The sequence below is a fragment of the Labrus mixtus genome, chromosome 1, assembly GCF_963584025.1.
Source record: "Labrus mixtus chromosome 1, fLabMix1.1, whole genome shotgun sequence".
Classification (NCBI taxonomy): domain Eukaryota; kingdom Metazoa; phylum Chordata; class Actinopteri; order Labriformes; family Labridae; genus Labrus; species Labrus mixtus.
The window spans coordinates 28,577,683-28,605,655 of record NC_083612.1 but is presented as its reverse complement, the minus strand read 5'-3'; the positions used below and the strand labels follow the sequence as shown (position 1 = coordinate 28,605,655).

The following is a 27,973-nucleotide window of genomic DNA, read 5'->3' as shown; positions in this document are numbered from 1 at the left end:
GTAGGGAGAAATTATTAATGCTGAATAAACTACTACTACCCTACTGCAAGTACACACGCACCCACGCACCCACAACACCAATAATCTGTTTATTTAAGCATTTATCTAATATAATATATTCAAATTTGAATATTTGAATGTGTGATCTATCTTATTAGTAGGTTAAATTCTTTACTTGTATGTGCAGCTCTAACCAATTTGCATCAAAAATGACAAAAAGCAAGAAACACAAAACAGCAAGCAACCAATAAGCAGAGTGTCCTTAAACATAAATGTTTGTATGGTCCAATGTGTGTGTATGCATGTGTTTTACCTCCACAGTGAGAGCGGTAACAGCAGTGGAGTTGAGTGTTGGGTCCTGTTGATGCCTCTTGTAAACCAGTCTGTAATGGGAAATGAGACCGTTGGGCTGCTCTGGTTCCCTCCATTTCAGGTGGGCTGAGTATGCACCTGTCAAAGTACACAACATCTGGAAAAGTTACAGTAATACAAACAACAACAATTATGCCAGTCCAGTGCTCATGTGTCTATGTGAGCTCACCGGTAGGTGTCACAGCTGGAGGTGCCATATCTTGTGGTTCTGCCTGTAACGTCTGAGCTAAAGCCCATTGGCTCAGGACTGAGCCCTTCGAGTTGTGGGCACGAAGCCTGTACTGGAAGTAGGTGAATGGTCGTAGTGCAGGGCTTGCATCAACAAAGTCAAGAGGCCCCCTGGACCAGATGAAAACCAGCAGCTCCTCCTCTGTTTCTACTGGGCGCCTATAAAAAAAACAACAATCATCATCATCTTTAGTCCATATAGCCCAAATGACGGGCACAAAAGCACATTTATTTTGAAAATGTTAAATGTTATTTTAACATACTTTAGATAAAAATAAAGCTTCATTTATAATGTGCTTGAATTATCAATAGAGTGCTTGTTCGCATCTGCACTGAATCTTTGTATGTCTACATTATACTAAAATTAAAATAAACTAAAGTTCGGCCTTAAACAAATAGAAGGGTACTCTCAAGTATGTTTCCATAAAAAATTTTCAGCACTTTGAGAGAACTAGAAAGAATCACCCTAACTTTAAGTGAAACTTCAAATAAAAAATGTAACATCACGTCTTAAACATCACGTGTAAGTCACCGGCTGATGCAAGCATCCTGATGTCTTGGTAAGCCCCTCTGTCTGAGATTACGTCGGGCTTTCAGGTGTGAGTTTGAGAGACAGAAAGAGAGAGATTTTCTGTTTTTATCCCAGTCCCTGTCTGCTTGAGTCTGATCATGCCAGGTGTGTCAGTGTGTGTGTGTGTGTGTGTGTGAACTGCTATGCTAATGTGTGTTTCCTGAGGACTTAAAGGGCTTAGTCTGGTCTGACCCTGCATACAGATCACACACTCTGGTCAACAAGCAGACCACGACCTTCAGCATGCATTAATACACACGCGCAGATACCGGAACAAAGTACTAAGATTGGAAGGCAGACATTTGCCTTAAAACACTTCATCAAAACTTACACAGTTTTCTGTATGTGAAGTTCAACACATACAATATGTGTATGCGATGATGTGTGCTACTGTCACTCATAAGGGTAGTAGTGATTGGCTGGGTAGATATTAGAACATACAGGCATATCTTGGTAAGCAAGAATGTGAAACCAGCTTTTTGGTGCAATACACATTTTTGTGACAGATGATTCAGATGAGCACATAACATCTTAAAGTCTGTGTGATGATCGATGTAGTGATTCTAGCAACTTGTTGAACACGAGGCTCTTAAAAATGTCTAGAGAAAACAGGGAACATTTCCAGCACTGGTCTTGATAAAAAAGCACACACTGGTTATAGGGATTAATGTATTGAATATCCAACTCACACATGTCTGTTGTGTATTTGTGTATAAATGTTGTGTGTATGTGCATTGTGTGTGTGTGTTACCTGTATATATGGTACGATGTAATAAGTCCATTGGACTTTTTGGGGGGTGACCATTGGATCTCTAGGACATTGGGTCCAGCTGCCTTTATTGTGGGCGGAGGCAGACCTTCTGGTGTAGTCTCTAAAGTCCGAACATACAGACCCTCGCTTACACCACACCCCTCTGCAAGGGACAATACAGAGACAATACAGAGGCACAAACATATTTTGGGAAAACATGTCATGACAATTGAAAAAAAAAAAAATCAGTAGATATTAAGAATTATAAAGGTTCCTACATAGAGACATTTTGAATATCAGCCACAGATACAGCTGCTAGCAACACTTTCTATTTGATGAACTTCAACCTCATTTAAATATCGTATAATGTTTTTTCTCGAATTAATAAAAAACATGTGAATGTCTAATGTCTGATATTAGTCAAATAAGTACCATTTTGACAGGCCTGCACTCGGATGTTGTAGGTGGTGAATGGCTCTAAACCTGTCACAGTGAGGTGCAGGTGTTGTCCTGTGTGATGCTTTAAAGCTCTGTCACTTCCTGGATTTAACAGGATGTTATAGTTTAAAGGCTGGTTGCTGATGGACTGAGCTGTAGAAATTGGAAAAAAATACAAACTTCATTAGTTTTGTTGCATTCACATCTGTAAGAAAAATGCAGAAAGATGAATGATGATATTTCACACATCTCATCAATTCAGAAGGACTGACCAAAAAGACCTTTGGCTTATCCTACATTATCAGACAAGACTTTTAGAAGATGTTTTCACTCTGTTGTGCCCCTTATTCATTGATAGTGTATGAATTGTGAATTACTTTATACCCGGCTGACCTACCTTTGATACCCATGATTTTTTTAAACAGACATTTAAAGTCCCTATGAAAGACTTTAACCCAGCGTTTCTGTGTTAAATGTTCATCAATCTGCCATTATCTGCAAAATGTATTTCAATGAAGAATTATCTGAGTATTTTCATACATCAAAATAACTGGATTTTCTTTTCCTGTAAAACATTTCAAATGTCTGATGACTCCTCCTGCGCTCAGGGGTGTTTATTAATTTTCCGACTAATTATAAAGCTTTGTGGAACGATCCAGTCAAATTCATCCCGACGTTATGTCCCGCCTTCTGTCCTGTGAGTGGTTCTATCCCGTTTCAGTAGAAAATATGTCACGTCACGACAGCTAGATACTCTCAAAGTTTCGTTTCATGGAGCCTTTAAGTTGAACATCAACTTTAAATTACCAAAAGAGTATTTAGGCAGAGCTGGGCACACGTCTGTTACACCATTAAGTCTACATTCATTTTATTCAGTCATTTTTAAGGTGGACATTCATTTGAAAACTTGTAACCTGTATTCTCTGCCCCAGGTGCTTTTATTGTGAAATGCTGCTTGACCTACATCAAGGTACTTCTGGAGGACTGCTAGACTAAAGACAGTTGTGATCAAAAAAGTTTGTATCACTTAGTAGCTTTTCAATACAGACACATGTCATTTTGACTTTTCTAAGCTATCATGACCTCATAACTAGAATCTATTAGAAAAAAGTTGATGTTGTTTATTGTTGTTGATAATAGCGGTTCACGTTAACATGAACTTCTGTTAATTGAACGTAATTAACTGATTAACTGCTATCTGTTCTGAAACCGTGGAATTGTGAGCACCTGTGTTCTTAAATGACTGAGTATTAAGAACAAATCCCAGATAAGAAAACGTTAGTATGCATTCCCATTTTGTACAATGTCTGTATCTCAAAGATTGTAGAATAAAAATGAGCTAACTGTATAGCATATGATCTCTTACAAGTCACCTGCATATTTGCTCATATATTTCGGTCCTAGACTGATGTTGCCTTTGCCTGTCGATGTGGCCTCTGAACCAGACAAAAATACACAAATGTATACAAACGGAAATACGCACACAGATTCACACACACACCTAGACTTTGTTAATATTCTCAGAAGAGGTTTTTCCATAATTCAGGCCAACTGTATTGTGATGGGTTATTCAACATTCATGAACTCTGGATATCTCGAGAACGAACTGATTACCAGACAAATGAAAGACTTCAATTATTCACCCCCAACTCCCATATGCACACATGCACCTATACACACACACACACACACACACACACACACACACACACACACACACACACACACACACACACACACACACACACACACGCCACACACACACACGCCACACATGCACCCAAGCACACACAGACACACAAAGACCTCTGACTTCAGCACATGTGGAGTGCTCTATATGAGTGTCCGTGCTTTGGTTGCATTTAAACTCCTTCACACAGTCAACAACACCCACCAATACACATGGAGGCAAACACACACACACACACACACACACACACACACACACACACACACACACACACACACACACAAACACACACTCGTACACGCACATGCACATGCACACGCATCATAATACATTATCAGTATGTTGCTTTTAAACATTATCATCCCTTTGAGAGGTTCTACCATGGTATTAAAAACCAATCAGCTGATTTGCCATTGTTTTTCTCTCATGTACACAATTTCCTTTACAAAAAATAACTAAAGTTCTCATCCACGCACACACAACCATAAAGAAGATCACAAAGCCAGACACAAACAACACCATGGAAGAAGTGATCCTAGAATAAATGTCTTTTTAATATACATACGTCATTGTTTTGTTTTTAGTCAATGTATGCATATGAGACAGAAACCCATGTGCATGTATTTAAACACAAACACACACACTGTCAAAGACACTGGCACACACACATTTCTTCATACACACACAAGTCAAAAACAGTCCAGACTCCGGGCTCAGGGAGTTAACCAAGCGTGAGAACCCAGCCGATATTTCCTCACCTTTAAAATCAGCTCGTAATGACGATAGAATAGGCTTGCCTATGGAAATGTCTCCACTGTGATGTGCACACACACAAATATGCACGCATAAACACACTGAAATACACAAGTATAAAGATGCATGCATAAACACAAATTCACAGAAACCAAATACACACACTCACACAGGCATCAAAGTGAAGTGTCTTTGCTAGTTGGCCCTATAAGCAGTTTCTGAGATGGGAAATCAGCTTAATGAGAGAGTAATAGTCAATGATAGATGGGTTAGGGCAGACAATCACTGCCCCATAAGTATGAAACTCAGCACCAACTCTATGCTCATGTAAACCTGTGTATGTGTGTGTGTCCAGGTCTTGGGAGGCCAGAAGGTGAATAGAAAAGCAGCCAGTGCTGTTTGTTTCAGTGTGACCCCCTCTTTGTCTTCTCAGAGCAGAAGAAATAGGGATTCACATGAAAGGAAAACCTCGTCCTTGTCAATTAAAAATTCTGAATACATTTTTCCACATAAGAGCTTAATCCAATCAATATGACAACCATCGTTTAAAGTACATTCTTATCTACATTATTTGAAAATATCACCTTCTGTAGATACGTTTCTACTGAGAAATAAATTAGCGATAAGAGACTGTATGTATCATCTTCGATCTGTTTCCAGTTTGTTCACCCACAGAAAAACCTAGTGAGAAAATGAATGAATTTCCTGGGTTTATTCAGAAAAGCTCTTGCCATGTGACAAGAATATGTTCAGGGATTCAGAAAGGTAAATCGTACTGGGAAGAGTTTTAGACTGGTCAGAAAAAATGTCAATTTAATATTCTTGTCTTTATAAGACCAACAAACGTAAAACAGACCAACAGAGAGACGATGACTATATCTAGTTATTTTTTAATGCCCTATAACACTGTCACAGGGTCGTATTCAAACGCAGACCGCTTACTGGGCAACCCACAATATCAACAAACTAAAAGTTAAATGCAGTCCTCCCTTCTTACAACAGGTTTTATATTCTGGTCAACTCTTTCAGTGACTACACATATGATATACCCACAATGCTGCCATGAAGTCTATACTGAGTGAGCCATTCACAGAATAGGTCTGAGTTGTGATTGTTAATGACACATCTGACCAATAGAGTTTTAAAGTTTTTAATAGAGATTCTATTTCTCATAATCCTCATTCCAAAGGTTTTTGCTGACACAACATAGAACTTAGAAACAGAAAACAGGATACTAAAGGATAATTTATGATGGTTAAGGTGATCCACTTTTGGTTTCAGAGTTTAACTGTATGTAATGTAGCTTAATATATAAAGGTGACACACAGCCACAACTGTTCTTTGACTTTTTAGATCCATCATTACCAACAAACATGAAGAAGCAAATTCCAAAAACCATATCTAACAACCTTAATTACGATGTCACTCTGATTAAAATCAAATACTCCTAAAAATGATTTTCATCCATCCATCTATCCATCTATCCGTATATCTACTTACCAGGAGGGGTCCAGGCCAGAGAGATGGTGTGGGGTCCTGACACTGTAATATTGTTAGGAGGTTGGATCCCAGTGGGGCACGAAACCGGTGTTTGTATAACATATCTGTCACTCACACCTGTCCCAGCACCTGTACTGGCCTCCAGCTCATACACGTACCTGATGAGGCGGGGAGATAATGAGTGTGGAGGCACAGAGAGAGGGAACAAGGGGAAAAGAAAGAATAGGAGAGAAGACAGCATTAAAAGATGCTAAGTTAAACAAATGTCTGCAGCAAATACTTAAGCAGCTTGGATTATCAACCTGTAGAGAGTTGATTCTCTCAATGAATTCTACATGATATAAACTTTGTTCAAAAAGCGCAGGGGGGTACCCCGAATTTAGTGCTAATAGAGTGTTTAAAAACTAATATCACAACCAGTTAAGTTGTTCCAATAGTAATACAGGAACTTTCAAAAAGCCTCTGACACCACCTTAAAAAAGAGACACTGGATATTGGCATGTACAAGTCCACGAAATGATAATACTCCATAATTTAGCGGGTATTTGAATGACTACAGAGAGGGGAAAAATTACATCGAAAGTTCTCTAACAACCAGAAGTCGTTCAGCTGTTACTCTTTGGTATTAAGACAATTAGGTTGTGATGTGGCTGACAATAACGTCCCCTGAATACAATTATATATTAAACATTTTAGAAATATCTTTGGAGAAAATCACAATCCCAGATTGCCCCTTGCATGATCCTGTATGCATTCAATGGTATGTATTTGTGTGCACAGGTAGGTGTGTAAGCTCATTCTCTACACCCCCCCCCCCCCCCCCCCCCCCCGTACACTTTTCTTTCTTTTTTCATTGGTCTCGCAGCTTTGCTCGCCCCACTCTCTACCTCTCTCCCCTATGACATCATAAGATAGATTTCCCTTTTAAGAGCGTGTGGCTGCCTGGTGCTAAAGCCTACATTAGCTGTGTAAGTGGGCCACCAGTTAACATTAAAAGCCTTTAATTTGCTATAAACTCTGGCACACATGCATTAATAGGCGGTGGCATTGGGTTATTGTTTCTGGGCAGAGTGTTTCAAACAGGAGCCCATTAGCAGCTCTGCAGTGGGTTAGAATGCAGTCAGGAAAAGGTATAAAAATGACTCCTACATTACCCTCAGAGACACATGCAGAGAACAACAAATAAATACTCTTCACAGAGAAACACTTACTATGCCAAGGAGAGAAAAAATAGAGACTGAAAGCACAAACAAGAAACGGCGAAGCAGAAACTGGAGTGTGATGGAGAGTGAGGATTTCATGATGACATAAGGTTTCAGTGGGAGAATGAATTTCAACACTTGATCACGAGAAGATATTTACTTAAATGTAAACACTACCAAGGGACATCAAAAGTTAAATTGTGTGTGTGTTGTGGGTAATTGGTGAGTGGGGCATTTGCATCTGTTTGGCTGTGGATGTGTGTGCGCGTGTGTGTGTCCTGCGGGGCCAGCCAGAGGGAATAGGTTAATTCTCTCGTCATCTTAGACACTTCCTGGGCTGCCGCAGCAAAGTGACAGCTAATCAACATTGTCATAAATAATCAATGGCCACTTTGAGCAGTCTCACGCACAGACACGAGCACACACAGAAAGGCAAGCGTGGGTACACACACACACATACACACACACTCACACACAATCGGCAAAAAAACCCACACAAGTGTGCTGGGATAATGGGGCTGGTGCTCCCTGTGTAATTCTTGGCGGATGGTTAAATTGGGAAAAGAAGGAAAGGTGGAAGGGAGTGAGGTAAGAGGGAAAGTACAGGATGGGTGAGAGGAAGCAAGAGGAGTGAATAGGAAGCGAGACAAGTGATGAGAAGCAAAGGGTCGGGACGGGAATGCCTTCTGGCAGGCTATCTGGAATTAGGGAAAATTAAACGTCACACACACATGCAGTCCCATCTTCCCTCCTCCTTCCTTTCTCTTTTTCTTTCACACACTTATAGAGGAGATTGGAGTACTGCAGGGTGTTATCCCAGGAATTCTATTTGGGGTAAAGAGAAATTGTCTCGGGGGAGAGAAGGCCGAGAAGAGAGAGAAGGAGAGAGAAATAAAGAGGGGGAGAGGTGGTATCATTTTACACTCCCATAATTAAAACAGAAAATCCATCATGGAAAAAACACACAGATTAATAAAGGTTAAATGAAAATAAACAGATAAATAAAATCTACGCTCCACTGCTGTGTGTAAGCACAAGCCAGATCTGATTTGTGATTTTATTGTGTGTGCAGGTGTGTGTGATGATGTTTGCATCTGTCATTGGCATGTCAAATATTTGCTCATTAAATGACACAAACAGACATATACAGAGTGCAGTCCTGAGAGAGAGACATGGATGGGATGATAGGAGAGCTTAAAACAGGGTGACCCTGATATAGCCACACACACACACACACACACACACACACACACACACACACACACACACACACACACACACACACACACACACAGGAAAGAAAAAGGGAACTAAAAGGATGATTTAATAAGAAGCTACAAGAGAAGTTTGTTTGTGTTTGTGAATACTTTATATGTCCACACACTCTCATGTTTACAGTCATGTGTGTGAAGTGTGCAGGAGCATGTTCTACCTGTGGTTTGGCAGGAGTCCAGTGTCGGTATAATTCTGGTCACGGTGGTCTCCCGTAAAAATAGTGTGACTGTCCCTTTTCAGTCTGTACTGAGAAATGTGTCCGTTAGGCTGGGATGGCTGATCCCAATACAGCTCCACCGCCGATGTGTTTATGATCAGATGTCTGGGCCTTGACCAAACACCTTGAGATGAAAGAAGGAGAAAAGAGGAGGGATTTGATTGTTTTTTCACACCTATAACCTGCATTTTTCTAAAGTAACTAAAAGTGCATCAACTTGTGTACACAAACAGGCTTCTTCCTGAGAAAGGCTCAAGAGCATGTACTGATACCAAAGTGTAAATTAAAGTCAATCTAAAAGCTTGTTTTCATTAAACAATAATAGAGTGAATCGCTCTCATGTTGGCTACTTACTGATAATAGTCACATTTTTAAGGACGAAATGAAGAGAAGAGGAGAGATTGTGATAGTGATATTAATTTCTGTCGTTATTTTTCTCTACCACTGACACATTTGGGAGATAATTGTTTCATAGTTGTTTAAGTAGATGAAGGGTAAAAAACAATAAATGTAAACTTGATACTACTCCTTTTTAAACATGTACTGTACTCCCTGTAATATGGACGCAGATGTTGTGTAGGTCAAAATGTTTTAATTATCTGTCTTTTATTATTTATGAACTTTGTTTCCTAAAATTTTCCAAATGAAGATATCTAATCAAGTTTTATATACATACAAACATAATTCAACATACACAACACGATAAGTATGGAGAAAAGACAAAGCTTTCTCATGAGATTTAATTTAACCCGGAGAAAAAGGTTAAAATAAAGTTAAAATTAAAATGAACACAAAGGGTCCTTCACCTTTGTGCATTCTTGATTTACAATTAATTAAATGTTTTTTATTATACAAACACAAACAAGTAGCATATAATATGATTCAAAAGGCAGAGTTTAATATAAATATTTTAAAAAATGGTAATTCTAATAAACATTTTTATATAAAAAAAAAGGGAAAAAGATATATGAGAGAGAAAGAGGAACATTACATGAGTGCTTAAGTGAGGTAAACAAAGGGCTCATCAAGTCACACTCAACATTTGAAATACGTTTTTTTGACCCCTTTTTCCTTTATTGGATAGGGCAGCTGAAAAGACAGGAAATGTTGGGAGGAGCGAATGGGCGACGACATGCTTCAAAGGGCCGAGGTCGGATTTGAACCCAAAGCCACTGCAATGACTGTAGCCTCTGTAAATGGGGCGTGCCATAACCACTATAGGCTATCCAGTGCCCTTTACAATAACTTTGAAGATGTAAAGGAAGGAAAAAATCTAGACCGAATAGAGCAAAGAGAGAAAGAGAGGCTGTGGCGAGCAAGAGAAGTGAATGGAAACAAAAAAGAGGGTAAAAATCACAGATTTCACCATCATCATACAACATTTATAATCATACCACTGTAGTAGACAGTGAAAAAGAAGAGAGAGAGAGAGAGAGAGAAAGAGAGAGAAAGAGATAGAGAGAGAGAGAGAGAGAGAAAGAGTGAGAGGTGAAGGAGAGCGAGATAATGTAGAGACCAAAGAAGGACAAGGGAGGGGTTAGTGAGGTGGGGGGAATTCAAAACAGTAGAGCAGTGGAGGAGAAAAGATCAGAGCGGAACAGAAAAGGAGAAAATAAATCTCAAAGACTGAATTGCTACAGAAGGCGAAGACAAAGATCCGTTTAAAAAGGAGAACTATTGTTGGTTTTCAGTATTTATCAATATGAGAACATGTTTAAGTTCTGATATTGCTTTTATTTAAATTCAATTAAATGTAAATAGATTGGCAAAATTAATATTAATGAATCACATTTTTACAACTTAGCCATGTCGACGTTACAAAAAAAAATCACCAATCCATTTCTTTAAGTTTGATTTCTATTTGTATCATATTTGAAATTGGCAATACAGTATTTGGTAGAGAGAGATGTCATTGTGTTTGATCTGATATCTAGAAGATGCAGGCTTTTTTAAAAACACACTGAGAATTTTACTTTCAAATGTCTGTGTGTGCATGTGTCGATATAAGTTGGTGTGTGTGTGTGTGTGTGTGTGTGTGTGTGTGTGTGTGTGTGTGTGTGTGTGTGTACCAGTAGGAGAGGCTTGCAGTGTGCGTCCTGTAGAAGGTATGCTGGCTCCACATCCAACAGCTGTACAGGCCGCCAACACAAAACTGTAGTTTGTGTACGGCTTCAAACCTTTCAAGAAGACATGTAAAAGTAATTGTAAAAAAAATATACAAGTCACACAAAATCACACATATTTCGTACAGTGTTTTGAGACTCTTCCCATTTTCGTCACTTCAAAAATGTATATGTGAGTTCAAGAAAAAGGAAATACAGTACAAAGGAATTAAGTGTAAGACAAGACAAAAAAATAATTAAAAACAGGAGGAAAAGGTAAAACAAAAATAGAAAGAGTCAGCTTGCCCGGCCCGTATCATCAAGTCTCTCTCTCCCTCTCTCTATCCATTTCAGTCTCCCTGCCTCCCCACAGTCTCTCAACGGATGGATCCATATCTGTCGGTGTTAAATTATGCATGCCATAACTCAATAATGAAACAACGTAAAGATGGGCAGCCGCGGAACTGACATGGGATAGGACCGGTCCAACGCTGTAATGTCATCAGCTTTTGATCTATGATAATTATGATACCTCGGTATGCGTTTAGGCTACAGCGTCCAACATGATTTATTTATAGGTGCCCGCTATGCGGTCTAAAAGAAATCACACAGCCACTGAGAGGTGCTTTAACTGCAACCACAGGAAATCCGTTTTTTGGGATTATACTGAACCTGTTATAGAAATGTATATGAACTACAAAATGCTGGAAATCTCTCATGAACCAAACAAAGTTATACTTGAACAAGAATCACTTTCTGGGGATTGACAAGCTTCGTTTCCTTCAGCTATATTTCCTGCCTGGTTCTTGATGTGAGGCGGGTGGAGGACGATGAATGGATGGATGCAAATCTTTAATGTTGTCATGGGGATTGACTGGATGTTTTATGGTCATTCACTTAGCTGACAGCGTACAACAGCTAACAAATCAAATTCAAGGGAAGAGGAAAGAACTAAAAATGACTTTATTTCAAAGGGATGACAGCAAAAACAGGCTTTGGCATTGCATTATGCAGAGTTTTAAAGTTTTATTTTGCAATTTATTCTGAGAGTTTTTTCATTTTTATATCAGTGATGATTTATGACTGGTTAAATACTATGCGTTACTAATGAAACATGAAGTCAAATCATTGTTTTCATACCTGCTATCATGTTAGATTGTAAAATATATTTTAGACATGCTTTCAAAAAAAAGAAATCTTTGTAACTGTGAAATACTTCTTCTTACATCACAAATCTTTACTGAAGTGAAAATACCAAATATTTACTTTATTTATAATTATAAGGTTAGAGACAGAGGCATATGCACGCCACACACACAAACACACACTCAAACATCGTAGTGGTTCACCGACGTTTACTCACGTCTCTTCCTCCTGCCTCGCCTGTTTAACATGCCTCGCAGCCTGCCACGCTTAACCCAACCTCTGATCAATGTGTGCGTTTGTGTTTGTGCATGTATGGTGTGTTTGTGAGTGTGCAAATGTTCTCACAATGTGGCCCCGTGTTTGGGTTAAATAAAGGAAATCTGCCAGCCATACGAAAGTACCAGGGCTGAAGCGTAAGGCTCTGTTACACTATTTAACTGTGCAACTAAGCGTGTGTATATGTGTGTGTGCACTCTAGCATAATAAATGATATCTACACTGCAAGTGATGTCATTTGTTGCAACACTGAATAAAGCAGTAACCCTTCACTACAATTCCCCGCACATAGACAGTATCTACAGGGGTCAGAAAGAGGCCAAATAATGGACAGAACAGTAGGTTTATGGTATTTAACACAAACCACAAGTAGAGAACTTTTTTACAGAAGAGATGCAAAAGCTTTAGAGCCATTTAAATATGTGTTGCTTGTGCAGAATGATTACAGCTGAACTCAGGTCAGGCAATAGATTATACTGATTAGAAACATTTAAGTTTATCAGTTCAACTCTTTATCATTTCAGAAATGAACAAGACAAGGCCCAAAAAAATAAATACTAAATCTGTGAATGGTATGTGAAAGCATTAGCCTACTCTTCAATATGTTCAGGTGTTTGAAATATGGAACAAACATATGAAACTAAAGAAAAAGTCAACAGAAATATAACCAGAGGGATGAGGGTTTCTCTGTGTGGTGGTTCAATTTACCTTAAACATCAGCCTGAAGAGGGCAGTGCTGGTCTGCTGAAGAAATAACAGCATGCCTAACTTGGAATGTATATGTGTGCGTGTGTGTGCGTGTGTGTGCGTGTGTGTGCGTGTGTGTGTGTGAGTGTGTATGTGCATGTGTGTGCGTATGTGTGCGTGTGTGTACCTGTTTGTGCGCGTACACATGCTAATGTGCTTGATTAAGGAAAGACAGAGGAAGCTTCAATCATTTTAACAGTGATCACCAGGAAGTGAAAAACGGGTGCAGGGCGTTTTGATGTGAGCAGCCAGCAGCTCGCTAACACAGAGCGAGACAAGGCTGTAACTGTCATCAGACGAGCCGGACACAGAGGAGATCAGTGTGTGTTTGTGCGAGACTGAGAGAGAAACACAGACAGACACTTTGGCAGTCGGACAGAGGAAAGAGTTGGTGCTTACATTCAAGTGAAACGTCAAAGAAAGACACTCTGCATGTGTGATAGAGAACCAACAAGAAAGGGGACTGTGAGACCCAGGTTGTGTGTGTGTGAGTATGTGTGTGCTGCGGTAAAACTAACTGATTTAAAGCGGCATTTTATTGACAGGTTGCCATTCCCTGTTTGCATTAGAGAATATGATAGGATGATGGGCACAGGCCGCAGTACCAAACCAGCTACCTGATACACCACACAGACAGACAGACAGAGAGGGAGAGAGAGGGAATGAAGGAGAGCGAGACGGTGAAGTGAAAGAGAAGATGGAAAGAAGGTGGAAAAGACGGGCAGGATAATAAGAGGAGACAGAAATGTGAGGACAGCTACCTGAAGAGACCAAAATGGAAAGATAAAGGAGAGAGAAGAGAGTACAGTGACATATTAAACCAGAGACAGAGGAGGAAGACTGAGAAAAAATAATGAAAGAAACAATGCAGAAGACGCATTCAGAACATGCAAGAAAATGAAGAGAGAGAGGGAGAAAGAGAAGGAGAGAGAGAGAGAGAGACAGAGAGAGAAAGAAAGGAGAGCTTTGATAACACCTCTCCTAAATAATTAAGAGTTTGACTTCCTGTCTGTGGCTCCCTAATGCAGAGACGGTCTGGGATGGAACAATGAGATCAGGTTCACACAGACAAAGATACACACAAACACACACACACACACACACACACACACACACACACACACACACACACACACACACACACACACACACACACACACACACACACACACGCAAACGCACAGGCACACAAACTTGAACACAGAGCGAGCAAGCCCCCCTGCAGGTATAACTTATTGTACTTTAGTTATTGTAAAATACAAAGTTTTAAACATACATGCACGTGCACTTAAAAACAATCTCAGTGTGGAAGACAAGGCCATGAAAGGTAGAAGGGAAAGAGGTACAAGTGTTTCTCATGCAAAGATTAAAGGTGTTTACTTTGACTGTGATAGCCTTAACACAGCTTTTTTGTATTTATATTACTGGATTTTACTGGACAATACATTTTGTCATTTGAACCCAGGCCATCTGATCTTGAGAAAGCCTCTGTACAGGCATGAGCACTACCTGATAGTCTGCTGGAGCCCCGTATGTATGTTGACATAAAAACGGCCTCCCCTCATCTTGTGACTATCTGCCTCTTTTATTATTGAGGCAACAGAGGGCCTCGAGGCCTGACATGAAAGGGGGATGTTGGATCGGCTCAGCGGGATAATGTGGATCCACAATGGAAATACTTCTTTAACTCAACCATTGAGTGACGACTTTGACTGCTAGGCTGCTAAGCGTTTTGTTTTTGCTCCAGTTTTAGAATATAGAATTCTTAAAGGTGTAAGAGGGTCTGGGTGTTAACTAGTCAGATGAAACACTGTAATGTTGACATTTCTCATGACAAGACAGAATCAGGATCAATACATGAAAAGTTATGTTCTTTTCTTACTGCTCTCCTCCTTCTCCCATGTCTACATGTCTGTAACTTTAGCATGAACCAATCAGATCGTGGACTATGGGGGAAACACATTAATAAATAAAAGAACATACTCTATTCCCTGCTGCTCTGAATTAATAATGAGCCTACAAAAGACCAATTAAACACATGATTAATGCTATAATCTATATAATTGCAGGCAATAATTCATCTTGAGCTAATGATAGCAATACTTAATATCGATTCACATGGGGAGTCTTTGTACAGTAGTGCTTAATTCTTTCTGTGAAGTGTCACTGCTAAAAATGCTATTAATACCAGTCTATTTCTTGCTTTTCCTAGGGCAAATCATTGATTAACAGGACATGGTTAAAGCAACAAATTTGTTTTCATAATTTTAGATTCTGACATCATAAAAGTGGAAGCCTAATTTGGGAATTTTCCTTTTTACAGCAAACAGTTAAAGCTAATAAACTATTTGAAACATAATCATTGATTTTAACACTACAAAGAAAATATTCTGCACTTTATAAGCCACACTCTCCCGCTGTTGGGGGAGTGTCAGAGATGTGAAACTCATTTTTAAACAAACCCACAAACATCCTAAATGCCTAAACTACATGGTCACTTATTTTTATTGTATAATTAAGCAATGTATGTAAGGCTTTTTTATCTTTATCGCAAAGCAACAGGTACTCTAAATTAAAAAGTTACATTATTTCTGTTTCATGATATATCCAAAATAAAAATGACTGGTATTTGTTTATCATAACAAGAAGAAAATTAAACACATATTATTGATAGATTAATGCATGCAAAATGTATTCTGAAAGAATATCCTTTAAAAGACCTTTTTAATGAATCTGAAATTGACATTTTGGTAGTTGAAAAAGCACTTTTCTCCAGTGTCTGTGGTTTGAATGAAAGAGTGCTTGAGCTATTTGAGCATCTGTGTGTTGAAGTGGTGAGACCCGTCTGAGCGATTCAGAGAAGATGAATAATGGCGTATTAAACATTAAGGATGAGGGAGTAGCACAGCAATTATTTCTGTTCATATTTCAATGAAAACACTTACATCCATCTTTTCATCGGTCACACTCCTTCTTGCTTTTCTCCTTCACCCTCTTTAAAAGATTCTAATCTCTGTACATTTTTCACTCCCTCTGCTTGTTTAATTTTTAAAGTATTTTTTTTATTCACTTTTTCTGAAGTGGGGTTTCTCCACACCTCGCTCCCCCTGCTCTTCTTACTCTACCTTTGTATTTCACTTACTGTGGTGTTAAGCAACTTCTATTTGTAGGAGCACTTGGTGGTGTGACACTGTTTCAATGGCTATGATTTAATGCTACTTATTATAATATCAGCACATAAATCAATACGACAAGGAACACTTGGGTCTGTATATACTTAATATATGAGCGTGTCTGTATGTTGATTAAGAGAGTGAAAAAACAGACATCGAATATGACAAATGAAATCCATTCTTGTAAAGAATTGTGCTTCAGTGTGTCTAAAAGATACATGTGTTGTTACTAAGTGAGCTGTATATGTTGAGAAAGAAAACAAGGAGAGAGAAAAAATCAGAAAAAGACAGAGAGGGTGTGAGAGAGAGGGACAGATAAAGGGAGAGAAGGAGAAAGAGGAAGGGGAAAGAGGAAGCCCCAGTAGTGGTTTTGGCTGAATACGCAGGGTTTCCCAGTGTCTCATTGGGGGACAGGGGAATTTCACATACACATGCTGGTTGCTAACACTGGCACACAGGGCTGGTACAGTATTACAGCACATTACCATCTCTATTTGGCATTGTTTGCTTTGCCTCATGCCTACGCATACAAACACACATGCTTGTGCACACAAAACTCCTGACCATACAAGCCAACCACAGGCACTTTGGGAATAGTCTATTGGCTACTGGCAAAGCCGAAGCCTGGTCTCAGTCCAACACAGAGCTGAGAAAAAAATCTGTAAAGGGAAAATGCCCCTGATTTTCAGCTACACAAGATGTCTTTTTTTTCCCTACCAATTTAAATTAACATATAAAGTTCTTGTCAGAATTAAAACACTTTGAATGTTTAAATTAAATAAAACAAAGTTACAATGCCTGCTGGTATTAAATTATGTTGGTGTTTATCATGTTTTTCTTTAAAGCTGTTTAAAGTTTATACAGACAACAATATTTGCTTCATGCAGGTATTTTTGTCTGTATCTGCCAGTGCTCATGATTTGTGACTGATGGCAGAGGGCCAAAAACACAGCTCCTCCTCAGGGTACATTCAACAAGGCCCACAGTCACCAAGTCCTGACACCATCATGTTTCTGTACAGTTCTACAATACTCAGACACGTCGACACTTCTGTTTGCCTCTGTGTGTACGTTCAGCTTTTTAAAGTGTTTTTTTTCTGTGTTATGTCTGTGTACTTAAAAATTAGGTCTCCTAGGTTGTTGTTGTTCCTGAGCTTTTGAGCTTGTTTGTGATGTTTTAATGAACATCCATATGTTTGTTTTTGTTTTTGCTGTACTTATTCATTCAAAAGAATTTTAATATTTATGTCTGTGTCTGGGGCAGAGAGCGAGTGGTGGGATCAGGTGTTTATTAAGCCATTAGGGAGGAGAAGAATTTCTAAGTTGGTATTAAGAAGGAGTGAGAAAAAGGGAATAACTGAGAGGTTCAGGTACAGGAACTTTTAAGGTTCAAGTAGCCTCTATTGCCCGGTCATGTCGATTTGCCCTGTACAACATCAGGAAGATCAGACCTTACCTGTCAGAACATGCTACACAGCTCCTGGTACAGGCTCTTGTGATATCACGCATCGATTATTGCAACTCTCTACTGGCAGGTCTTCCTACATGCACTATCAAATCCCTGCAAATGATACAAAATGCAGCAGCACGACTGGTCTTCAACCTTCCTAAAAGAGCACATGTCACTCCGCTGTTCATCTCCTTACACTGGCTCCCAGTTACTGCTCGCATCAAATTTAAAACTCTGCTGTTCGCTTACAAAACAGCGACAAAAACGGCTCCTCCTTACTTTAACTCTCTGATCCAGGTCTACACTCCCTCCCGCCCACTACGCTCTGCCAATGAAAGGCGTCTGATCCAACCTTCACAACAGGGTCCTAAGTCTCTGACTAGACTCTTCTCCTCTGTCGCCCCCCGGTGGTGGAATGAACTTCCAAACTCCATTTGATCTGCAGAGTCCCTCTGCACCTTTAAGAAAAAGCTAAAGACCCAGCTCTTTCATGAATACCTACTAACTTAATGATGATGGTCTCCATATTATTGATGATGATGATGATGGTTGTCACGATTGTTTTTGTTTGATAATGATGACTTATAAGATGGTTTCTATACTGATTAGAGCTCTCAAGAACTGCCATCTATGTTGAGCTTTGCCTCTGTGCAATGCCTGTCAGCACCTGTGTGTCCAATCGGACTCAAAGCTGATCGTTTGAAGAAAGGAGAAAAAAGGAGGCTCAGAGAATCTTACCTGTCACAGTATAATTCATTGGCCCGTTGTTGTGTGTAAATATGGTGCCAACACCGGTCTGGTTCAGGTGGTACCGTTGAATGATTCCACTGGGACGAGTGGGTTCAGACCAGCTCACATGGAGGAAGGAGGAGCTTAAGGCTGTTACCAATGGAGGCTGCACGCCTTCTGGGACTCCCTGCACTGTCACTGCCACCACCTAAATACGCCCATTGGCATTGACATACAGAGGTAGACATACAAACAGATACAAGCATTAGGAAACACACGTACACACACACACACACACACACACACACACACACACACACACACACACACACGAAAAGAAAGAACATTAAACACATTCTTGAGATTTTACAGAATGTTTATGAAGTAGATAACAGATGGATTTCTACTTGTGATAATTTATGAATCCAATTAAATGATCACAAGCCAATAAAAAAACTGCATACACATTCAGATCTCTCCTTTTTGAGGTAAAACAGACCTTGTTAAAAACATAGACAGACGTTTGACATTGGTTACAACCTTCAGTAATGCCAGATAAGGCAAAAACAAGGAAAAAATGCAAGTCATACTATCGACTACTTGATTAATTGAAAAAATGCTTTATCTACAGGAACCTATAAAATATGTTTCATGTTTGTCTGTCTGTACCGCCTGCAGACTATAGAATTCATGCAGAGGACTAGAGAGGCCAAAAAGAGTTAACCATGCAAAAAAGCTTACATTAAAAAAAATACACGTAAGAGCCACACCTTGTTTCTCATTGTAAATAGATTATGGTATATGCACTCTAGATCTTACAAAAAGAAGGATAAAAATGTAAGTATTATCTCTACGGGTCACTATTGTCAGCCAAAAAACAGATATCCTGCCTCTGTTACCATCATGTTTGCAATGCTGCATAAAAATAAACCCAACTTCCACTTGCTTTTACAATGCATCTTGCAAAAAGCCCTTAAATGATGAAGGATGCTGGGGTTCTGATCAGTAGCATTGACAAGTAACAGAGCAAACAAGAAAAAACAAACCTATCAACAAGCAATTCCCACAATTATATTAAGATCTGCAAGAAAATATTGCTTTTTATCACAGTATTGTGAGAGACCATCTTATTGTACATTCCCAGTGTAGTATCAGAGGGCCCCTCTGAATGCTGGGTCAATGTGGAGACCATAGAATCACAGGGCAATCTGCTGCTAATGGCAACAGGGATATCCTGCCTTAATAGACTGTCACTAGCACTTCCCCCACCTGTCCCACACAGTGCTATGCAATTAGAACAGTGCTACTACAACTAAGGAGACACACACACACACACACACACACACACACACACACACACACACACACACACACACACACACACACACACACACACACACACAGACATACATAAACACAAACTTGTGCATGTATGTATGCTCACACAAACACAAAGAGAAGATGACGATAAGAAAGATGTAGGGAAGGTGTAGTATCAATCAGTGAGTGCTTCACTGTGCTGGTAACTGAGATGTCTGTCAAAATGTTGCTCAAGTGTAAAGAAAATAAAAGCAAAATACCAGCCATGTATGTAACCCAGCATTACTGTACTGTACAGCAAATGTAAACTTTAATTTTTACTATGGTGGACAATCTAACTCTAGATAACAGAAAGTAACCTTGACTTTAAGTCTGACATTTTGAAAAAAATGGTGAAAGCATCCTGATGTATACTGATAGGTCAGACTTCATTAAAAGCACAGAAGAAAAATAAAACAAAGTTACTCACATTTCATGTGTCTATAATAACAAGCATGCCTTACTAGGATAGGCCTCATTCAACGCTCTCTTTCTCTGTACAAAAGAATGGAAACTTCGTGAGTAGAAGGAAAACGAGATAGTGAGAGAAAGAAAAAAACAAAAAAACAAAAAAAGAGGGGGAATGTTTGACATCAGATGGCAGTTGTAATAAAAGAGAAACTTGTGTTTAGGCAGAGGCAGGGATTGAAGATGACGGATGTTGAAGGGGTAAAGGGAAAACAGTTTGAGGGAAACTTAAGAGTTTGGTGTTAAGATCAGGGGAATGACAAATAGCAGAGAGGACAGGACAAAAGGATTCGAAGACAGAGAACGACCAATCGCTCTACCTCCCTCTCTGAGTGACCAACCGTATTAGATCAGCACCTTCTGTTGTCACAGCAGGTGTGCGTTTGCCTGTGCCTGTGTTTGTTTGTCTGGGTCCCTGTGTGTGTGTGTGTGTCTGTGTGTGCGTCTGTGCGTGTACGTGAAGGGGCTGATGCCAGGTAATTGCAGTGGTGTATTAGGTTAGCCCAAGTTATCCCATAATTGGGACTGTTTGGCCAATTTACACTGGTGTACAAACTAATCCAACTCACTCCCATTCCCACCTCTGCTGAGAGTGTGTGGTGGTTTGTGTGAACATACATGTGTATGTGAGAGAGGGAGGTAGAAAGAGAGAACACAGTAGACAGAGATTGAGATTGTGGTGTAACCGTTTACAGCTAGAGGAGGGTTTGTGCATGTATACTGGTTTCTTCTGTTTGCCATATAGCTCCAGGCAAAAGGAAAGAGTTACCAGCCAGGATGATCTGCTTCAGCTTCGTAATGGTTTTGCTATCAGAAATCAAACAAGTGGCTTTATTTGCATTTTGCTTTGTTTTAAGATTTCTACACACAGGTAAGGGCACGTTTCATGTGTGGTTACAACCATCACTTAAAAGTTTTAGTTGACTAGAGAAAAATTTAGTCAACTTACAGTAATAACAGACAAAATTAACAAAATACTGATTTCAACAGCGAAATTATTTAGATTTTTTTTGCTTAATTAAGTAAATTACTGTAAGCAAACAAGTTCACACACGCTGGCATTGGACTACTGAGTAGCTCTGTGGCTCAGAGGTACAGCAGCTCATTTCCTATCCTAAGATTGGTGGGTCAATCCCTGGCTCCTGTCTACATGAAGTAACCTTAGGAAAGAGTATCAAAAAGTAAGTACCGTAAAATGTATGAATAATTAGTTGATTAGCAGCCTTGCATGGCAATTAATTAGCATATGAATGTGAGATGGTGAATGTTGCCATGTAAAGTGCCTTGAATGGTCGGAAGAGTAGAATCGTCTTGACATTTACCATTAGACTGTCCAGCATGATATAGAAGGAAACGTAAGTCAATGAGCAAGAGATCTTAGACGCAGAGCTAAATGCTGAGTAAATATTCTACTATTGCCAGGAATAAAAACATCACTGCAATTAAATGATGCTCATTACCCAATTCCTGTTTCTGTTTGGATTGTGTTTCCAATATAAGTTTTTCTGATTTCCAATGGTTACATGTCTTTTAGTACAGCTTTCAAATAATTTTTTTTTAATATAGGGATTGAAAGGTCTCTCAGGTCCACCCACTCTATCATGGCTCCTAATATTGACATAGCTGACCTTGATTTAAACAGATACAACTTCTAAATGATCTCATAAACATGTAACCTCAATAAAGAGTAAATCCACTCATATGTACTGTATTGGCTTAGAAGGAAAGGGAGCTGGCCAGATGCAATAATATTACCAAATCGCTAAATGGGATTTGATTTGATCATTTTTTTCTTTTAACTTTTAACATGTGTCTTTGAGTACATTATATAAAAAGTGCTTTAGAAATGAAACCTTTTATTATTATAACAATAAAAAGTATGGCTTAAAAGTCGAGTCTAATTTATGCACTCTTCTTTAGCTATGTTCTCCTATGTCCACATTCAGCTCAATAATTATTAATTTAACTCATTAATCCACCCTGCTTTATTTAACCCCTAACAAGCAGTTTAATAAACTGTACCCTCATCATACCTCCTCTCGTCGACCCACCCATCCCCCATCCAAAGGCCCCATCTTTACGTAAGAATGTGCTCATCAAAATAATGAGATGTTAAATTAGCTTTAAAAAAGCCAGAAAGACAGTTTTCAACATAAGCTTTCATCACCTCTAAGCTGGGGAAATTAATTGTTGTGGTGATATCAGCTCTGCCACAGCCAGAGAGATAACAGGGGGGAGTTCTGTGTGAAGCTATTATGAACGCTATCACAAACATCAGGTAGGCTCAGCAAATCCAGAGCCTGGAATACAGGGGGAGAGCGGAAACAAGGCTAAATAACAACTTGTTCCAACATGGGAACAGTGCAGAGTTCACACAGTGTGGAGACAATACACTCTGTAATTTCTCTACAACAAAGGTCAGACACAAGTTTAGAATTTGAAAATATCGCTTGCAGAACAACTGAGCCTTTGAATTACAATATAAACAACATCTAGAAATAAGCATTTGAGGACGCTTAGTGGTAAAAGGTCATTTAGCTGAAAGGCCACTGGAAAACATCAGATCAGATGAGCGACCAACTGCAGAAGAACCATACTGCTGTGCAAGTGAATCCAGTGTGAAGCCAGAGGTGGCATGTCCAGGCAATTTCTCTTTGACAGAACAAAATAGGAAAAGGGTTCTTTGCAAAGTTGTATTCAGGCAGGTGCAGAGTAGAAAAAGGAATGAGTGGTAGATCTTCTGCACACTGTTGAATATTAAGTTGTAAGGGTTTATTTTCTGGTTGTTGAAATTCACTCTGGTTGTAAAGTTGTTATTGCTGATGTTATTTCTGTGTCCTGACAGAAATAGCAACACTGACAAGACAGGGACAACAACAGCACTGTTAAACAATATGGAACATATGCATTGTTCTGTCAGAGCAGTGTTAAAATCTTCTCTCTCTTTCTAAAATTCATTCATATTGAGCTTACTTAACTGCTTAGTTAAGTGCTGCATGCATAGTTCAGTTAAGCTCTGTCCATCTTTAGAGGGACCATTTGATAACCTATCTCAGACTACCACACAAGCCATTTCATGACATGTGCACAGCGACACAAACACAAGGCTACAGCTCAACATACAAGCTAAATGGTAAATGGACTTGAGCTTATATAGCGCTTTTATAGTCTTCCGACTACTCAAAGCGCTTTTACACTGTGTGTCACACCTACCCATTCACACACCGATGGTAGTGGTCGCTATGTAGTATCATCCATCAGAAGTAACTAATCCCCTTCATACACCGCCACCGAAGCAGCGGGAGCAATTCAGGGTTAAGTGTCTCGGCCAAGGACACATCGGACATGTTGCTCAGCTGGGGATCGGACCCTCGACCTTCCGGTTGAGAGGTGACGACTCTACCAACTGAGCCACGCTAACATCAGCGTGAGATGCCCATCATCAGAGTTGAGCAGGCTTTGACATACTGAAGGATAAACAATGCTCCTCTGCTTCCAATAAGCCAATGTAGCATTGTGAGTGATGCGTAACATGACCACTGGTTATCTCACAGGCTACTGCTGAGCTTTCAGACTTTATGAATGAACACATGCCACGTTCTGTTCAAAGGCTCCAAACCCACAGCACCCTCTAAATTTCAGACAAACTTTGAGACAATATGTGTATCAGATATTAAGGGAGAGCTTCATAAGTAGCCAATTAGCTTTTACTGGATGTACCATCAAAAAGGTAGGACAGGGAAATATGGCCTAAAAAAAGTGTGTGGAGAGCAAAAAAAGGTATTCTGACACATTCCAGTCAAGGTATTCTGGCATAAACAATATGTGGTCTTACCTGTGGACTGTCTGTACAACCAGCGCGGTTACAAACCCTCAGCTGGTAATTGTACTCATGGAAAGGCCTGATCTGTCCCACATCAGTGAAACTGTTTTCATCACCACGATAACGTTCTTGTCCATTCCTCAGTATAACATAGTGGGTGATCTCTCCTGGTAAAATGCAAAAGAAACTTTGATTTCAGGTAATTCTCACAACACGAAAACATTTTCCCCTTTTGATTTTATGTCCTTGACAACACTGATCATGAATTCTTATCTTCTGATAACACATCTACAAAAAGGGGAGTTTTGATTATACACACACTAACACACATGGACATGCAGTACACACCATTAGGCCTGGCAGGTGCTTGCCATTGCAACTGGATGATGTCATCTCGTTCACCTAAGCGATTCCAACGGGGCGGGGCCACTCCCCATGGTTTGTCTTCACTGGTGGTCACTGTTGTAACATCACTGGAGCCTCGCCCAAAGCTGTTCCAGCCCCTCACTCTGTACTCATAGCTGGTAAATGGCTGCAGGTCTGAATCTATTAGAGAGTAAGGAAGGAAAGGAGGACAGATACAGGGAAGCAGAGGAGATAGACAAATCAACCACGGTGTGGTGCAAGAAAAATAATCAACAAACCTGTAAGTAAGATAATCAATAATGAACAATACAATTACAAACACTTTATCACTTATGGGTGTATATATGTGATTACACTGTAGTCATACTGTAAGTAACCCCATGGTGAGTCCACCTCAAGTACTCAAATAATCATAATGTATATTCATTCAAGTTCTATCAGAAACAATTACTTCATTGAAGTTGTTTCTGATAGAAAGAAACTGTGAGGAATTATGAAACATATGGCACAGATGTCTATCTAAAGTAATGTGCAGTAACAGTAGCTCCATGTTTGAAAATGTGTGCTCTGGGAGTTCTATTCTAGATGTTAGCACACCTTATATGAACAGACACCGTATATATGCACTATCACAAGAGCATATTTGTAATAGTTGTCCTGGGAGACAGTTTGTGAAAACCCTTCTGGTGAGTTAAACATACAGTATACATTCAGATGCACTGACACACACGAACACACATGTGCATTATTTTTAGGAGTGTTGAGGGACTGCTGCTGTAAATAAAACCATGTTTTTAAGGCCAGTCTGGGACTCTAGTCTTTACTACTGTGATAACTGTAGCGGCAAAACAGTGTGATGCACATTGAAATAAAACACTCTGTGTGCATAAAAGCTGAGCCTAAACACTGAGTTTCCAATTCTAAAAAGAGTGAATAAGAATTGGGTGTGGACAATAGTGTTTATTTTTAGAACTCTCTACTCATGTGGAGCTATCAGTGTGTGATTCACCGTAGGTCTCAGAGAAGTATAGCATGAAACCCTGCTTGTGTAACTGTTTGTGTATGTGTGTGTATGTGAAACATCTGGTGTATGGTGGGTGGCGACAGCTTTATGTGCCTGTGCACAGATGGTGTCACAGCATTGCCTAGAAACGCTTATCCTAACCGCCCCATGCCATACACAAACACACATAAAGTAAAAGAAACACATACACAGGAACTCGTCGACTAAAGAGGCATACTGAAATAGTGACTACATGGACACCAACACACACAATGTAATTATTAGTGCAAAACCTCAGGCACACACATGACATCTGCAACCACAATTAGTCTTGATTAAACAGAGGTAACTACCCTGATAAATAATGTGTGGACTGAAAATCCAGACATATACGCCCACACACACCAACACACATAAAGACTCCAACTCCCTTTGGGTTGATAAATAGTGCAGATTGTTGAAATGGCATTTAAACGCCCATTTCTAAGTTTTAATGAGACACAAGTGTACAGCACAGTGAGTTACCACGTTACAGCTATCAGTGTGCACCGCAACAGCTGCCCTAATATGTGTCTGTGTGTGTGTGTGTGTGCATGTGGACAGGCATCTGTATTTAAAGCCCATTGATTGCAGCAGCTGACACATTTACGTGTAGAAGCAGAATTGGTTTCTGCTGGTTTGCAAATTTCTGAGTAGTGTGTTTTAAAGATGACTATATTCTCGTCAGAGTTATTCTACATTGTGGCTCAAAGGATGGAAGTGAGGTACTTATTTTCTGCAATTTCATAGGTTAAATGCAAGGATGAAATGACATTACCGTTGCTCAATATGTTTAAAACTCAAGTATACACATACAGGCATGACACAGGCATTCTGACGAAAGCAAAATGACTCAGAAAATCATCCTTGTATTACTGCTATCTTTAAACATCAGTTCCACTGTAGCCACATTTTTGTAAACATTTTTTTTTTTTAAGTCTGGGAAACAACATGGGTAAGCACCCCTTTTGGGTAAATTGTGATGGGAAGCCATCCCAAGCTCACTTGGATAGGAAAGAAGATTGTATGCCATCCTTTAATCAAGCTTCATCAATTAAGTCCTTGTATTTGGATTTCTACAGTTGGTGAGAGATCTTTCCAGGGCACTGATTGGCTATTACAATTGATTTTTTAAGCTTTGTATAGCAAAACTAGGTCAGGTTGAAGTGATGTTACCACCACTTCTTGTGGGAGGACCAGTCTCCTCTTCAGGTCAACTTGCATCTTCCAGTCAGTGGCTGGATGCAAACTGGAGGGCTGGTTCTTGGAGTTAGAAATGGACTGTTTAATGGGACTTTATGTTTATTGCCGTTGACCCTTTTCAGATCCAACCATTCTGCAATTTTGGGAAGAACATTGCTTTTCAGCCTTCTCCCAGTGTCTCGGGTACATCTAGTCAAGATTTGGTTCAGGGTGCAAAGAGCTGCTACCACCGTTGTTGGTCTAGCTCCAGCTCATGGCATTGTAGCTTCAAAGCCCCAGCTGTCTCTGACAAACAACTCTTGAAGAGCGCTTGATGCCTCCAGTATGCCTCTGATTTTTTTACTGCTTCGTGGGGTTTTCACTTCCTGGCACACTTGAAGGTCTTGCTGGCGTGCTTAACATATCTTTAGACAGTGGCAGCAACCTTGGTGGTCTTATATTCCTCAACCACTGATGAGACTGGTAGGTGGAGATGTGAGGTCCTTAACCGAGCGTGAATAGTGAATAAAGCAGGAATGACTATTAAAATCTAAGAATGATGCCATACAGTACTGAAAGCACCACACCTGGAACCTTCAAGGGGCTGGCTGTAGTCAGTTGCCATTATCCAGGTGTTTAACTGAGCCAGGGTGTCTTTGAGGATACCGCTGTCCTTCAGGGTACTGTTGTAATTCCTTCTAAGGCATCAGACTCCTTTTCTTGTATCATGGGGATCTCTGACACTCGGATAGTGAACGTAGTTCTCCACTTTAAGGATATTGAGGCTCAGAGATTTTCCTGGGATAAAACTCATCCGTGACCATGAAGCCACCTTTGGAGTCAGTACAGTTGCAAACAACTGAGAACATATTCTTGTTGCTACGTGCCCACACATCAGTAATCTGGCTGATCACTGATGTGTGCTCTAGATATCCAGAGTACCCTGGGAGTCCTCCCTTTTGGATACTTGGGTCATGTACTCATTGGTCATTGGCAGATAAGATGTTCGTCTTTCAGCAACTGAAAAACGTTGTGTAACAGACTCACTAGTTACAACATAACTGTATTATTTTAACAGTATAGTGATTTTAACAGTTTTACCAAATCCTATTTT

The 27,973-nt window shown here is 39.7% G+C and overlaps 1 protein-coding gene across 1 annotated transcript in view; it reads right to left on the bottom strand.

The window, feature by feature from the left end:
* Positions 1–27,973, bottom strand: part of ush2a (Usher syndrome 2A (autosomal recessive, mild)) — a 193,260-nt gene that overhangs the window by 28,193 nt on the left and 137,094 nt on the right. The window contains exons 65-74 of the mRNA XM_061041049.1: positions 24,618–24,815; positions 24,282–24,436; positions 18,629–18,827; positions 11,067–11,174; positions 8,938–9,121; positions 6,304–6,461; positions 2,355–2,513; positions 1,923–2,085; positions 542–759; positions 314–450 (exon numbers count right to left, since the gene is read on the bottom strand). Of these exons, the coding sequence (XP_060897032.1) occupies positions 314–450; positions 542–759; positions 1,923–2,085; positions 2,355–2,513; positions 6,304–6,461; positions 8,938–9,121; positions 11,067–11,174; positions 18,629–18,827; positions 24,282–24,436; positions 24,618–24,815 (1,679 nt within the window). The remainder of the gene's footprint in view (positions 1–313; positions 451–541; positions 760–1,922; positions 2,086–2,354; positions 2,514–6,303; positions 6,462–8,937; positions 9,122–11,066; positions 11,175–18,628; positions 18,828–24,281; positions 24,437–24,617; positions 24,816–27,973) is intronic.